Source organism: Ciconia boyciana, chromosome 4, assembly GCF_034638445.1.
Source record: "Ciconia boyciana chromosome 4, ASM3463844v1, whole genome shotgun sequence".
In the NCBI taxonomy this organism is placed as follows: Eukaryota; Metazoa; Chordata; class Aves; order Ciconiiformes; family Ciconiidae; genus Ciconia; species Ciconia boyciana.
The window spans coordinates 92,950,549-92,964,119 of record NC_132937.1 but is presented as its reverse complement, the minus strand read 5'-3'; the positions used below and the strand labels follow the sequence as shown (position 1 = coordinate 92,964,119).

General features: G+C 44.0%; 1 protein-coding gene across 3 annotated transcripts in view; it reads left to right on the top strand.

Moving 5' to 3' along the window:
* The window catches only part of PALM2AKAP2 (PALM2 and AKAP2 fusion), a 277,857-nt gene that overhangs the window by 118,937 nt on the left and 145,349 nt on the right, over positions 1-13,571 (top strand). The window contains exons 6-7 of one of the 3 annotated variants that reach the window (XM_072860626.1): positions 4,241-4,342; positions 9,171-9,875. The exons of 1 other annotated variant lie outside the window; for it this stretch is intronic. In XM_072860626.1, the coding sequence (XP_072716727.1) occupies positions 4,241-4,342; positions 9,171-9,875 (807 nt within the window). The remainder of the gene's footprint in view (positions 1-4,240; positions 4,343-9,170; positions 9,876-13,571) is intronic. One more of the 3 variants, XM_072860627.1, reaches the window with a different exon arrangement.

Sequence of the window (13,571 nt, the reverse complement as noted above, 5' to 3'; positions counted from 1 at the left end):
TAACTCGCAGCGCTCACAAGCTCCTTTGACCTCCATGGATGCTTCCTGTGGAATCCCTCGCAGCTGGGCTCTAAGCATATTGAAGATGGCTCTTCCAAAATTCAGGGTCTTTGTCCTACTACTGGTCTTCAGTGTGCTCAGGAGGATCTTAAATTCCTCAATGTTGTGGTCACTGTATCCAAGGCTACCACTGGTAGTTATGTTGTCAAGTAAGTCTTCTCAGTTTGTGAGCAGTAAATCGAGCAATGTGTTGCTCCTAGTCGGCATGTCCAGCATCTGTAGCAGGAAGCAGTCCACAACGCATTCCAGGAACCTGATGGACACAGTGCACCACTGTGGTTTTTTTCCAACAAATGTCTGCGTAATTGAAGCCACCTATGAGGAGCAGGTTCTGTTGGCCAAAGACTTCCTTGAGCAGCCAAAGTAAGGTTTTGTCAGCTTCATCATCCTGATTAGCAGGTCAGTAACAGGTACCTAACATAAGATCCCTCTTGGTGATGATCCCTCTAATCTTGATCCAAAGGCATTCATTCAGTAGAACTGGCATGGTCTCCAGAGCTCTTCTCTATAGACTCAAATTTCTCTTTTACATAAAGCGCAACTCCACCTCCTCTTCTTCCCTTCCTATCTTTCTGAAAGAGTTTGTAGCCACCATTGTGGTCTTCCCATCATGTGAGTTTTCCCACCAAGATTCTGTGATTCCTATGACATCTCTCAGACTGGACATGGACCTCTAGTTCCTCCTGCTTGTTGCCCAGATTACATACCTTGGTATACATGCACTTGAGGCGGCTGAACTTAGGGTTCTTGCCTTTGGAAAGGGTTGGGGAGCATTTCTTACTGCTCTGGTAGGTGCACTCATCCACCCTGTTGCTTATGGATATACAAGTATCAGCTGTGGACCCTACCCCCCAAGTTCATTAGTTTAAAGCATAATTCACTAAGTCAGAGCCAGGCTATTCAGCTTTTAGCAAAGCTTCCTGCTTAAACCTCCTTTCATGGTCTTACAAATGTGGTGGGAGGGTCATAATCTCTGTTCCCTCTGACATAGCCCCATGGAGCCCCAGAGGGCTTTGCAGGTGGAACAGCCCTGCCATGGGAGCCAGTATTTGCAGAAGACCTTAGGCACTAATTTTAGTGGTAGTCAGACTTTTTAAAGATAATCCAGCCCTTGGAAAATGAGCTCGTCTGACATTTGGCCACAAGCCTCTGTGTGGGAGCTATTCTGAGCAGTTCTGAAGGTTTAGTTTTGTGTAAGCACCCTTGAAGGATTATCTGGCCCCATATGTTTTCCCAAGCACCTGTCTGTCTGGTAATATGGAAAAGTGCCATAGTCCTAAAACGCAGTTTGTTGTAAGTAGTACAAAAAGCCACAGGACATGTTTTATGGCATCCTTAGATATTAATAACTCATCAAAGGTTGAAATGAAGATATTGAATGCAGTCAGTTCAAATGCTTTAATTTGTGTTCCGTCTTACTTCTCATGCAAATGAAATGCTAATTTGCATCTCATCCGTTCCTTGTAAAATTGATCTCTTATATCCTTTTTAAAGTTCCTAAATGAAACAGACCATGTTGCCAGTGAGATACAGGGAAATCAGCATGTTTGTTTCGTTTGGGGGGGACGAGACAGGAACTGGTAGAATCATCCAAGCCCCAACTTCTTCTAATCAAATACCCCATTTCTGACATGTAGCACCACCACTTGCTTCAGAAGAAAATACACAAGAATCCTACTCCCACCATCCCCACCACAGCGTTCCCTTCTTAGGGTGATAATGAGAGATTGTCAGGAGCCTTGAAGCTAATTTTTTAATATTTTATTCTAAGTAACATCCAGAGAACTTTCTAAACTAAGTCAATATTAACAACATCTAAGACTCACCTAGTTATTGTCTCCTAACACAGGACGCAAAAAAACCCATCTCCCTAAGGTCCACAGACATGTACACCATCAAAGTGAGCGTTTCACCATCATGCTGTACAACTGATCTTGCTTACTGCTAGATGTCAGCGATGCTAGCTGCCAGGATGGTCAGCTCAGTTCCCTGTACAGGCACTGGGGATAAACAAACACTTGTAAAGGATTTTGCCTCCTGCAGTGCCCTGGGATGAGAACTGTACCCTAACCGTGCCTATTTATTCTCATGGACTGCAAAAGAATTCAGGGTGAATAGTTAAGCAACACAAGTCTGCATTGATTACCCCCACATGTGGACAGACAGGTCTGTCACTCAAGTCACTGGATGAGTGTGTACTGAAACTACTGTTCCAGCAGTACACTCTACGTGGTGAATAATTACTAAATTTCTGCCATTTCCAGAACACAAAGTGCCTTCTTATTCTGGCCCAGAAATACAGTCCCCACTTCTTTCTTCTGATAAATTACTTCAGTTTTCAATAATGGCCTGCTCATTTGATGGTGATATTTCCTAGAATAATGACATCAAGCATTGTACCAATTTCTCATCAGAGGCAAGAAACCCTGCGAAAGAAAGCAGCTGTTGCTGGCCATTGGTCAGTCATGTCTGTCCTAAACAATTATTTCTCCTAGGGTCTACTGCTAAAAATAAAAAACTCCGAGGAAAAGAATGCATTGAAATTATAAAAGCCCATTTGCCAAGAATGCCATTTGTCCACTGAAGTACGAAATAAAATACTATTTCCCTGGCTGAGTTTTTTTTCACGTTCATCTTTTACAAACTGAGCTTATATACTAACTTCCTGGCCTTCCAGAATTAATTTTCACTGTGCCTCTGTGCCACCGTTCTCTGATGCAGGAAGGGTGAAAGGGGACCTCCTTACCTGAGTCACCTACAGTGCTCCATGAAGGGACGGAGTGTCTTCTTGGGGACTGTGATTGCTATCTTCCTGCACCCAGCAGCTGGTGGCCACTGCAGGCTGTTAAGGCAGTAAAACCATTTCACAAATACCAGGCCCAGTTTTCCTGCCAAAGGAGCAGACTTTGGGATTTGAGGCGGCACATCATGTCTTTGCTGAGGTTGCCACCAGGGGTGGGTGTTAGCCCATAGGGAACGTGATGAAAGTATCTCCCTTCACCAGGTGCAGTCAAGCAGCCTACAACAGCACGCTTCATGTTCTCTCCTTTCACCAGTTCACTTTTAAGGTCTGCGCTGTTCTTCCTATCTCACCTGCTTATAAAAACAAGAGGCACCAAGGAAGGCAGATTCTGCCTCCCACCCTGACACACGGACCAGGCCGTACCGAGGGCTTGACAACTTAAATTAAAACCAGCAAAGTACCCTTGGAGGAAAAAGAATGCTCTGTTTAACACCAGATAGGATCTTATGTTTGAACAGAAATTTAACCGTTTCCATACAAAACTGAAAACATTTCCAGCTGAGAGGAAAGAATGTGATTTTTAAAATTCTTTTTTTCTTTTTCATTTTGGTTTGGCGCCTGAACTGTAAGTCAGTTATTTTCACTTCTCTCCTCTGAGCTCTGCTTTTAGCTCAGCCACTGAATGCTAGCAGAATGATATATGCTATCTGGTTATATTTAACCCAGCTACAAAACATCTCCCGGTAAATATTTGTAAATTTCTTTAATGTCTTTTCTAAAGAACATATTTAGCTTATGCTAAACAGCCATAGCTCAAATGTACAACAAGTTAGTCCTTTAAGATAGCTTTCTACTAGTTCAGGGTTTGTTAATGAGTGATGGCGCTGGAGAACTGGCACACACTTAATACCTACACAACGGGCACCCTATCAGTATCTATACGTGATCTCATCACTAGCTAAATTTCAGCTTCAAGAACAAAAAGCCAAATGCTGTTTCAATAATATCGGAAACAACCAGTGCAAAAGAACTGGCCTTTCATCCCATTCAGTCAACACTAGCATTTTTAGGCTTTTATATCTCTATTTGAAATGTCATGTATTCTGGGTATCACGTTAGGTTTGTTCCTTACCTTCCCCCTCTCTCCCCACCGTTTTAAAGGTCACAGACTTGATAAATCCAGAACCTCCTGACAAATAATTTTATGTGTTCAACTGACATAAGGTTTGAGTCATCTGGACCCATTCCCTCCTGCCTCAGCTAGTCTATTGAACACCAATCACACGACAGTGACTTTGCACTATGTTTGCTTGATCCAATTATCTAGTACAAAGCTCCAGTGACTATTGTCAGGGCTAACAACACTCTGCTGTCTAAGCAATGAAGCCACTGGGGCTTGTAGCACGAATCTAACTGTTTCCTGTTCTCTGACACCAGATGCAGTAAATTACATTTACTCCCAGATCCCTGAACTCCCAACCCTCTATTCACGAACAGCAGAACCAGTTCCTGGGCGGGACGGAGCAAGCAGAGTAGCTGGTAAGTCTCAAGGAGCAAAGTATTATAATACCAGTCCACTAGCCATGAACTTTTTTTGTTATATTACCTTAACGGGTCTGGTGTCCCGATATCATTTAAATGCCAGGAAATGCCGCTTGATTTGTATTTTGTAAATAAGTCAAGGCTTTTTGAGCAGCAATGAGTACTCTCAAAACAATGTAGTGGAACTACATACAAGTAGCATAGGAAACGTGTCCAATTTTTTTATGTGGAAACATTCAATTCTTTCAAGCTCTGCTGATACGAATACATGGTATTTAGGCCAAGGTTTTATGTCCTCCATTGTACTCATTGTACATGCAACTCCCGTTAAGACGAATGAGACAGACAAGCATTCACAAGACCCCATACACGCTTCAAAATTTTATGTCATTTTATACTTATTTGTATTCTTTGTTCTTGGGGAAAAGGTGGGGTGAATTACAGCATGTTTTCTGCTTGGAGTCATACAGAGAATTTTCTAACACTTATTTTTCCGATTGAGTATGTGCCTTAAATATAACAACGTGATTGTTAAAAGCTGTATGTTTTTCTTATTTTCAAGATCCTTCTTTTCTAAACAATGTATTCCCTATCTCAAGACCAAATTGCTGGTGGCTACTTAAGAGGTGTCCCAAGGAGTGGAAATGAAAGATGGCTTATGTGAAGAACGGGTTAACAAGCATAGCAAAGCAATGTCTGCAGCTAAGACACTGTACACAGCTACATGATATGTATTTTGTTCAGAGGTCCTGTTGCAAGCCATTCCAAAAGCTTCCCTTCCACCAGTGCTTACCCTGATCTGTCTTAAAAGCAAGCTTTTCCCTGTGTGTTTTGTGCCATTTTTGTCAACACCAAGAATAGAATAATTTCTTTCATTCTTCAAATGACCCAGAGGCCTTGTTCATGTAGCTCTTATAAGAGTGTCGTGTGTGTGCAATAGCTTAAAGAAAAGGCACCAGCGTACGTGCTCAAAGGTAGCCTGTAAGTATCCACGTTAAAAGAAGCTCAAAGTCTATTAAGATTTTTTCTTTAAAGAACAGCCTCTGAATCCACATAACAGGCAGAAGCTAGATCCTTCCGTTGGGATCTTGTGAAGCACTGCATCATGTTACACTGTAATTAAAGCTCGTGCAGAAAACTTGTATGTATGAATACAGGCTGTCATCTTCAAGTACTGCTTTCAGTTTCAACCCTATTGTCAGATAGTTTTGCATTGTATTAATAGAGCACATTTTGCAGTAAATAAGCTCTGGTTAAATAAAGACATTTTAGAAATCAACATTAGTTCAATTTTCAGCTACTTTGACAAGTTGGGCTGCTAGGTTTTCCTGCAGAGAACAAAATATGATGCATACAGGCAGATAAGCCAGGTTCTGTTATTCACTTCTCCCATGGCAATGCATTTCACTAGTGAACAGCTTTCTAAGAAACTTGCGTATATTTTTGCATTTACTTGCACAAGTAGCTTTAACGTAATCCCTGGGGCAGGTCATAAACCTCATGTTACGTCAGTATCTTAAAAACACTCCTGCTGAAATCACAGTAGAAGAAATGAAAAGAAAATGTTAATAGTGGCAAATGCTTAAGCAAATTAGCCAAACATGAAGTACACAAGGACCACACCTGTTAACTTTCTAGATCAGATCAGCCAGTAGGACAGAGCCTTCCAAGCAGTGCTACGACTTGTTGCGCATCTTCCTAATAAGTAGGACGTTGTTACTTATCAGTACTCCATACCATAGATAAAAAGATGTGTCTGGCAACTCTTCTTAAATATGGCCAGGCCCACGTGATTTCACTATCAGATTTTCCCTATCTGCTTCTGAATTCAGGCCTATTATGCAAGCCTTCTTTTAACACACACTACTGAATGAAATTCGTTCATCAAAACAGGGAGGGCCTGACAGATTGCACCCTCTTCTGCACTAAAAGTATATGCAGTAACATGGTACTCAACTATTTCACTGAAAAATGAGGAGCCTTTACTGAAGTCATGCCCCAGATAACATTTTTATTTTTCAAAGAAGAGGAGAAGCACAGGAGCTCCAGGGGAGCTCAGGATGCTGCTTCTCACCAAGAAGGTAGCAGGCGGCCAGCTGGTGGGCTGGCAGTGCCCTCTCTGCAGGGCTGTGGTGCTCAGGACAAATCAGGAACTTCTGCCCATCAGAGGTGATTTTCCAGATGTGCTGTTGCTCCCTCATAGTTCAGCTTTGCTTCAGTTCAGCTGGCTGCCACTCAAAAACCTGCCAGTGTGTCAGTTTTAGCGTCTGCACCATAGGCTAGCCAACCCCTACTTTTACCTCTGTAATGTCTGCAGTTGTTGAACAGTTATCTGCCTGAGCAGCCCTGGTGAGGTCAAGTGATGTTCAGAGCCCACTCGCCCAAGCCCTGGGGGCCAAGCCAATAAACAAAATTCCTCTTCCTTTTCTCCTCCCCCTCACCCCCACCCAAGAAACTGCACCTAGAAGGGAGCAAATTCCACAGTGTTGGTGGCACCTGTGTCTTTTTGTTTCATTACCCGTATAAGTTGGATTAAAGGCTTCAGGGCAGAGTTACTTGCATGGGACTTGAAGGACACTTGCCCACCAGCTCCTGGGCTGGGACAGTCCCAAGCAAGTGATCCATGCCAGCTCCTCTCTGAGCTGCACCACGGTGCAGTCTGCCACAGCTCCTCAGAGCAACCTGCTCCAGGGCTTAACTGTTACTGGCCTTGGGGCAACAGTGTTTTTCCTTATTTCCAGCCTAAATCTCCCTGTTTCAGTCCATGCCGGCTGCCCCTCAGTCACCCGCTGCGCACTTCAGAGCAGAGCCCAGCTCTTGCTGCTGCAGTCTTCTCCTGGCTGCTGGGGCTGCTGTGGGACGGCCAGCCATGAAAACTCCAGCACAGGGAGGGAGATCAGAAAACTGATATCCCTGCTTCGTTGTGACAATGGGCACCTTGTGCTCAGGAGCGTTACAGCTATGGACACAGCTAGTCCACAGACCTCCCAAAGCAGTGGCAAAACACAGTCCTTAGGGATGTTCCCCTAGCTTGCAGTGGCCAAGGCGAGATCCCTGCTTCTGCAGCCCAACTCCAGCCTTCAGCAACACCTCGCTCTCAGAGGTAGCAATGTTCCTTCGCCCACCAGCACCTCCATCCTCCGGCCCCACGCAGGTGTTTGTGCAGCGTTGCGCTGGTCCTAACCAGCCCTTCCAAGGCCGACCAAGGTCTGCGCAGATGCACGCAGCACGTAGATGGCCAGACCCCCATTTGGTTGGGGTGCCTACCAGACTGCACTCCGGGGGGCCAGAGGAGACCGCCTCGCAGGGGCCAGCATGCCCCCACTCAGCAGTACATTAATTTTCTCTCTAGAGCTATATGGGGGGGCATGATGCATGTCATGATAAACTTCCCATTGCTGATTAAACACTTTGCTTTAAGGATACAGGAAAAAAAAATCTACTGTGTGTGAATAATAAGACTGAGGGAATATATTAAAGCAAGAGTAATTTTTTTATATTCATGATTTTTTAAATAGAAGCATACCAAGCTACATGGGTTTTTGGGGCAAGGATATTCTGTACTCACTTGAAAATAAATCAGGAAAAAAAGCCAACACATCAGTTTGTGGTGTCCTCCAGTAAGACAAATCACGATTATACCATTGAGGTTCATTGATGGAAACGGTCACCATAAGTTTCACGAACACTTGTCACTGCCTGTGGTAATTTGTAATTACGTGTCTGTGGATGTCTGTCCAGGAGCCAAAATGTCTTCATCTGCATACAAGGAATGCTTAAACAGATGACCATTTCTGGAAAATCTGTGAGACCTTTTCACATTTTTCTTTGAAAAGCTGTGTAGTGAGATGCCGTCATATCTCAAAATGGGTGTTAGAGCGGTGTAGACTGCCTGTCTATTCCTACTATGTGGTTTCTACAATTTTCATCGTGTTCCTGCATCCTTCTTAACTGCTAGAAAAGCTTCCTTGCTATTCTAAAGCAGCATCCCTTATACGCATGTTTTTACCTGTTGTTTCACGACACTTCGAAAATCAGTTCATTGTTACTTTTTTCTTCAACTTTGGCAATGTTGCTTAGGGCCTAATTCAAATAAATGAGGGAACACTTCTTGGCCATTTTGTACATTCTCTTAACCTGCAAGCAGAGGTCACTGTCGATGCCTGGGTGTGGAAGCTGAGAGACCTGCCCTGCCACACATCTGCAGGAGAAATTATCCCATTCCTGTCCGATTTTGTTTTCCCACCTGTAGAACAGGGATAAACAATGTTTCTTCACCTCTTTAAAATGTTTTGAATGCTACGGATGGAAGAGTTAAGCAAGAACAAGCATTGATAATAAAGCAGTCTGGGTGTTACTTGCAGCAAACAAAACTTATTACATCAAACTGTCAGTTTGATGGCAGAAAAGGAAAAGATAGTAGAGAGGTTCCTGGAGATGAGTTTCTCTCTGAATTTTGAGGCAAGTTCAGAATGGAAAGGTTAAGGGCAACCTGCATGCTGTCACCTCCCTTTGCCTAAATTACACCTAACCCAAGTGCTCTCGGTGCTCCTAATTGATCAGAGACAGCTCCACACGACGTGAGCTGGAAAGACTAGGTCCTGTTTGCCACAGGTATGCCTAGCCTCCAGCTGCATAAAAAGCTGCAGTGTAATAACTATCTCTGTCCACAGCGTTGCGTCCCACCTCTAACATAGAATGCTTGGCCCTTTAGAAGCAGGAGGTAGGAAAAGGGGCACCGTAGTTTTCTTTGTCTGTTTGGCAATTAACCATTCACTGGCTTTTTTTGTTGTAACATGCACTTCCTCTCTTGTTTCCATTCAAGCTTTGTGCACCATGGAAATTAATGTGGAGAAAGACAAACAGACAGGAGAGACCAAGATTGTCTCTGCTTCACCTGTTGGCCCAGATGAGGCCCATCAAAGAGGATTCAAAGTCTATGATGATGGTACCAAGGTAGTCTATGAGGTTCATTCTGGTGGCACAGTAGTAGAAAATGGAGTACATAAATTAAGCTCAAAGGACGTAGATGAACTTATGCAAAAAGCTGGACAATCAAGTGTAAAAGGAGGGTATGAAACAATGACTGTGTCAGACAGAAATGTGGTAGCCGATGGAAACCTTAGCCATATGAAGGAGCAAATGCTCTTCAAGGAGGCAAAGCTGGAAATGGTACACAAACCCAGCAAAGGGCATGCTGTGAACCCTCAGCCCCAAGACAAACCCTGCGGTGGCGAAGCCCTGGAGGCCAGCGCAGATCAGCCGGTGACAATGATATTTATGGGCTATCAGAACATCGATGACGAAGAGGAGACGAAGAAAGTGCTGGGCTATGACGAGACCATCAAGGCAGAGCTGGTCCTGATCGACGAAGACGACGAGAAGTCGTTGCGGGAGAAGACAGTGACAGATGTCTCCACCATGGACGGGAACGCCGCTGAGCTGGTCTCTGGCAGGCCCCTGTCAGACACGACAGAGCCCTCCTCTCCCGAGGGGAAGGAAGAGAGCCTGCCCTTGGAAGCTGCCCCAGGTACACAAAAGAAAAAGCGCTGTCAATGCTGTATTGTGATGTGAACACCTCCTCCTTCCCTCTCCGGGCAGCTCCATCACTTACCTAGACCTCACTGTACTTCTAACTGCAATACTGTGAACTGGAAGTGAATGCCTCCATTGCCTTGCGGTTGGGTTGCTTTGCTTTCTAGTTCTTCAGGAATAGGAACGCATGATTATTTTCCCATCAGACACACTATTTGGGGTTTGGGGAGGGGTTGGGGGGTTTTTTGCTTCTTTTTTTTAGTTGTTGTTGGTTTTGGTTTTTTTCCCTTAATATTGCAGAGTGAGAGATAAATGGGAAATGGAACAAATGTTTTCATATTTATTTGATTTTTTTATATATATTATATATATATATGATGAAAACACTTTTTACATTTTTCTTCGGATATCTGGCAGGCTTGATCAGATTCCTAGGATTTTGTGGGAGTCTGAGTTTCACAGCAGCCAGATATGAGAGCCTTAAAAAAAAGTTGCTTCTCTTTTTTAAGAAAAATCGCATTTATACATTATTTTATAGAGCCTATTTTTTATTTTTTGGGAGAAGGCTTAGATCATTTTACTGTTTTAATTTGCTAAAACTCAGACAAGTCTTTCCCAAAAAGTTTGCATAGTTTTGTTTTATAGCAACTTTCCAGTTTAGTTTGAGGTGTCAGAAAACCCCATCAGCCATTTCTGCTTATTGGTGATACCAAAAGTGGACCTTAATTATTCTTTCTAGAAAATGTATGAATGATGATTTTGCCTTACATAAACCTTCCAGATTACAGTATTGTATGTGTACTTCATCTCCCCAAATTAAAGTTGAAATTAACTTGACATGAAAAAGATGCAGCTGTCACACCAACTGAAATGGAGTCAGTGATCTAATTCCTTGCCTTTCAGTAACTCTGCCAATGTTTATACATGAAGTTTTCCTGCTGAACTCCAGTAGATGAGAGATATTGCTTTCTATTTCCTTAGAATACAAATGAACTTCTCGCACAGTCTGACCCTGTTCCCACTGGATTCAGTGACAAAATCCTCAGTGCTGGGAATAGGGGCAGGGCCAGAGTTTTATTTTGTAATTCTTAGGGAAGTGTGATTTCTCATAGAGTGTACCTCCAGTGCACCCACGTAATGACAGGCGATGGGTCTGATCCTGCCCTGCTTACCCAGGTAAAACTCCCGTGGAGGCCCACCGGAGTTTTGTCGGAGCAGCTGTTTCGGGAGAAGATCCTACAGCCACAAGGCTAACATTTTCAAAAACTGCTGGTGGTTTTGGATGCTTCATTTTCTCGTGTGGCACACTTCAGAGGCCTGATTTCCAGTAAATTTTTCTTCATCTGCCCTCTGAAAATCAAGCCTGTTAAAAACTACTCAAGGTGAAAATGTAAAAAGGCAAAGGCATCCAAAATCAGTAGATGTTTCTTTGTTTCTTGGTCCTTTGATTCTTCTAGCCACAATGAAAAAGCAGCCAGCTTTTTCATGGCGTGATATTACGAGCCTGATTCTTGTCTCACACTGGTTTCGCTTAAGTGTAGCTTCACTCACTCTAGTGGAGTTAGTCTGGATTTATAACTACAGAAGTGAGATTAAAAATCAGGATTTATATTTTCTGATAGTGTTAAAAAGTACCGAAGATTATTTTGAAGTGTCTTTGAAACTATCAGACTTTAAAAATCAGTAACAGCAACTGAAAAACAAAATAAAAAACTTAAAAAAAAAAAAAAAGGAAAGAAAGAAAACAACAAAAAGCCTCTTTTCAGTCTGAGGTGGTTCCTATGATATTTCTGTTCTTTCTTGGATGGTGCTTTTACTGCATTAATTGTTAGTTCAGAGCATCCGATTAAACAGAGTTCTTGCTCTGTACTCTTTTCTTTCTGTGCCAGTGAAAAAGATGCTTGTTCATGGTGGTGGTAATATGAGGCACACTGAAAACATACACCCAAAAAAAAATGCAAAAGGTAGTTCCTGCATTAGGTCACTCAGCCATCAGTATGGAGCTGGTCAATGTAACGTCTCACCACTGCTGAGGTGACAGTCAGAAAAAAAAAGCCAGCGGAGAGTAGGAAAAGCCACATCCGTATGACACCTGCAGAAATTTTGCTGGCCTCCATATCTGCTGCAGTGGCCAGATTTAATAGACTTCCATACGCTCCCGCTGCCTCCCCTGGGGGTTTTTGGATGGGAGAAGGACCAAACTCACCCACAGAAGCTCTGCACATCATCCCTTGACTCAGGCTTAAGTGGTTAAGTTTTATCAAAGAGGGGAACGGCTGCAGAGCCCCACGTTGCGACAGTAGGTCTGGTGGTTGTTTGTTGGAAACTAGCAACTTGTGTGTTGGGTTTTTTTGATTGGATTGTGTGGGGTTTTTTTCTTTTTTCCCAGAAACGCTAAGCATTTACAAATCTCAGCATTTCTTAAAACAAGACCCTCAGTTTTCAACCCCAGGGTGGCCTGGCAAGGCTGTCCCCAGGCACGTTTAGGACCCCAAAGCACTGCAATGCAAGGGGTGAAGCTCTTTCCCTCTCGCCCCTACTCCGTGAGTGCCACGGGAGCCGGGCATGCTTTGCAATAGTTCTCTCACTCTGGGGCCTGTTCACCTCACCAGTAACGCTTGAAAACAAATCTTCCAGCCATCTCCTCCTGGCCTGGCCAGTCGTCTCGTTGCTCGTCACCCTTTTCTCTCCGGGTGTGATGACACCTTCATGGCCACTCTGGCCTCCCAGTGTCTTCCCATCCCAATTTTTATTCCCTTGCCGCTCCTCTCCCCTATGGACATTTTTTCCCAAAGCCCTCTGTTTGGGAAATCTGGGGTGTCATCTTTACCCTAACGCGCTCTGTCCATGCATCTCTTCAGCCACGTGCTCCCCTGTCAGATGACCTTCTGGTTCAGCACAGACTCAGCATTTTGGGGATGACTCCCTGAGCGGCCAGCTTTGGGAGATGCTTGCTGAGGCTGGGGCCAGAACGTGTCAGAGACCACTGCACCATCTAAGGCACAACGTGGCAGGGATGGTGGCATGCAAGAGTCCAGAAGTGGCCCTTTAGTGGTTAGAAGTAGAGCACAAGCCTTAAAACTTAAACCTGCCAAATACCTACTGCTCAGTACTTGTAGCTAACATTGAGTGCCTAGGAAGGCCAGTGTTTTTTATGTGTTCATATGAACTCCATGGTTAATGGGCCCCAAAAGATCCAGAAAAGCTAAAGGTTTGTCTGCATAGGGTTTGTCTTTACAGGTCAAAGGCAGTTCCACATCTGAGGTCAGGAAAAACACAAAACAGGAGCAAATTGGTCTGAACTCGGAGGGCCTTAGCTACGTCGGCTGAAACACATTTACTCCAATCATCCTCCTCCGCAAGGGCAGCAGCCATGCCTGGGCATCGGCGTGTCCCTCCTAGCCACTAGCCTGCAGCCAAGTAACATGGGAATTCAAATGCATTACCCTAGGCTGATGAATGTAAACAGGTTTTCCAGGGCTGCTTTGGGCTTCGAAGGGGTCGGTTTTCCCCTCGCCCTCGGACAGGAAGCTGCCTGTGGAAATTCATGCACAATCAGGCGCGAAGGAAGAGGTCCACTTTACGGTCAAGCAGAGAGAGATTTTTGTAAGGATCATTATGGGAGCAGTTTTTTGTACTGTTTTAAGCAAACTCCCTGTCTGTTTAACTTATGCCATCACACGTACATTTT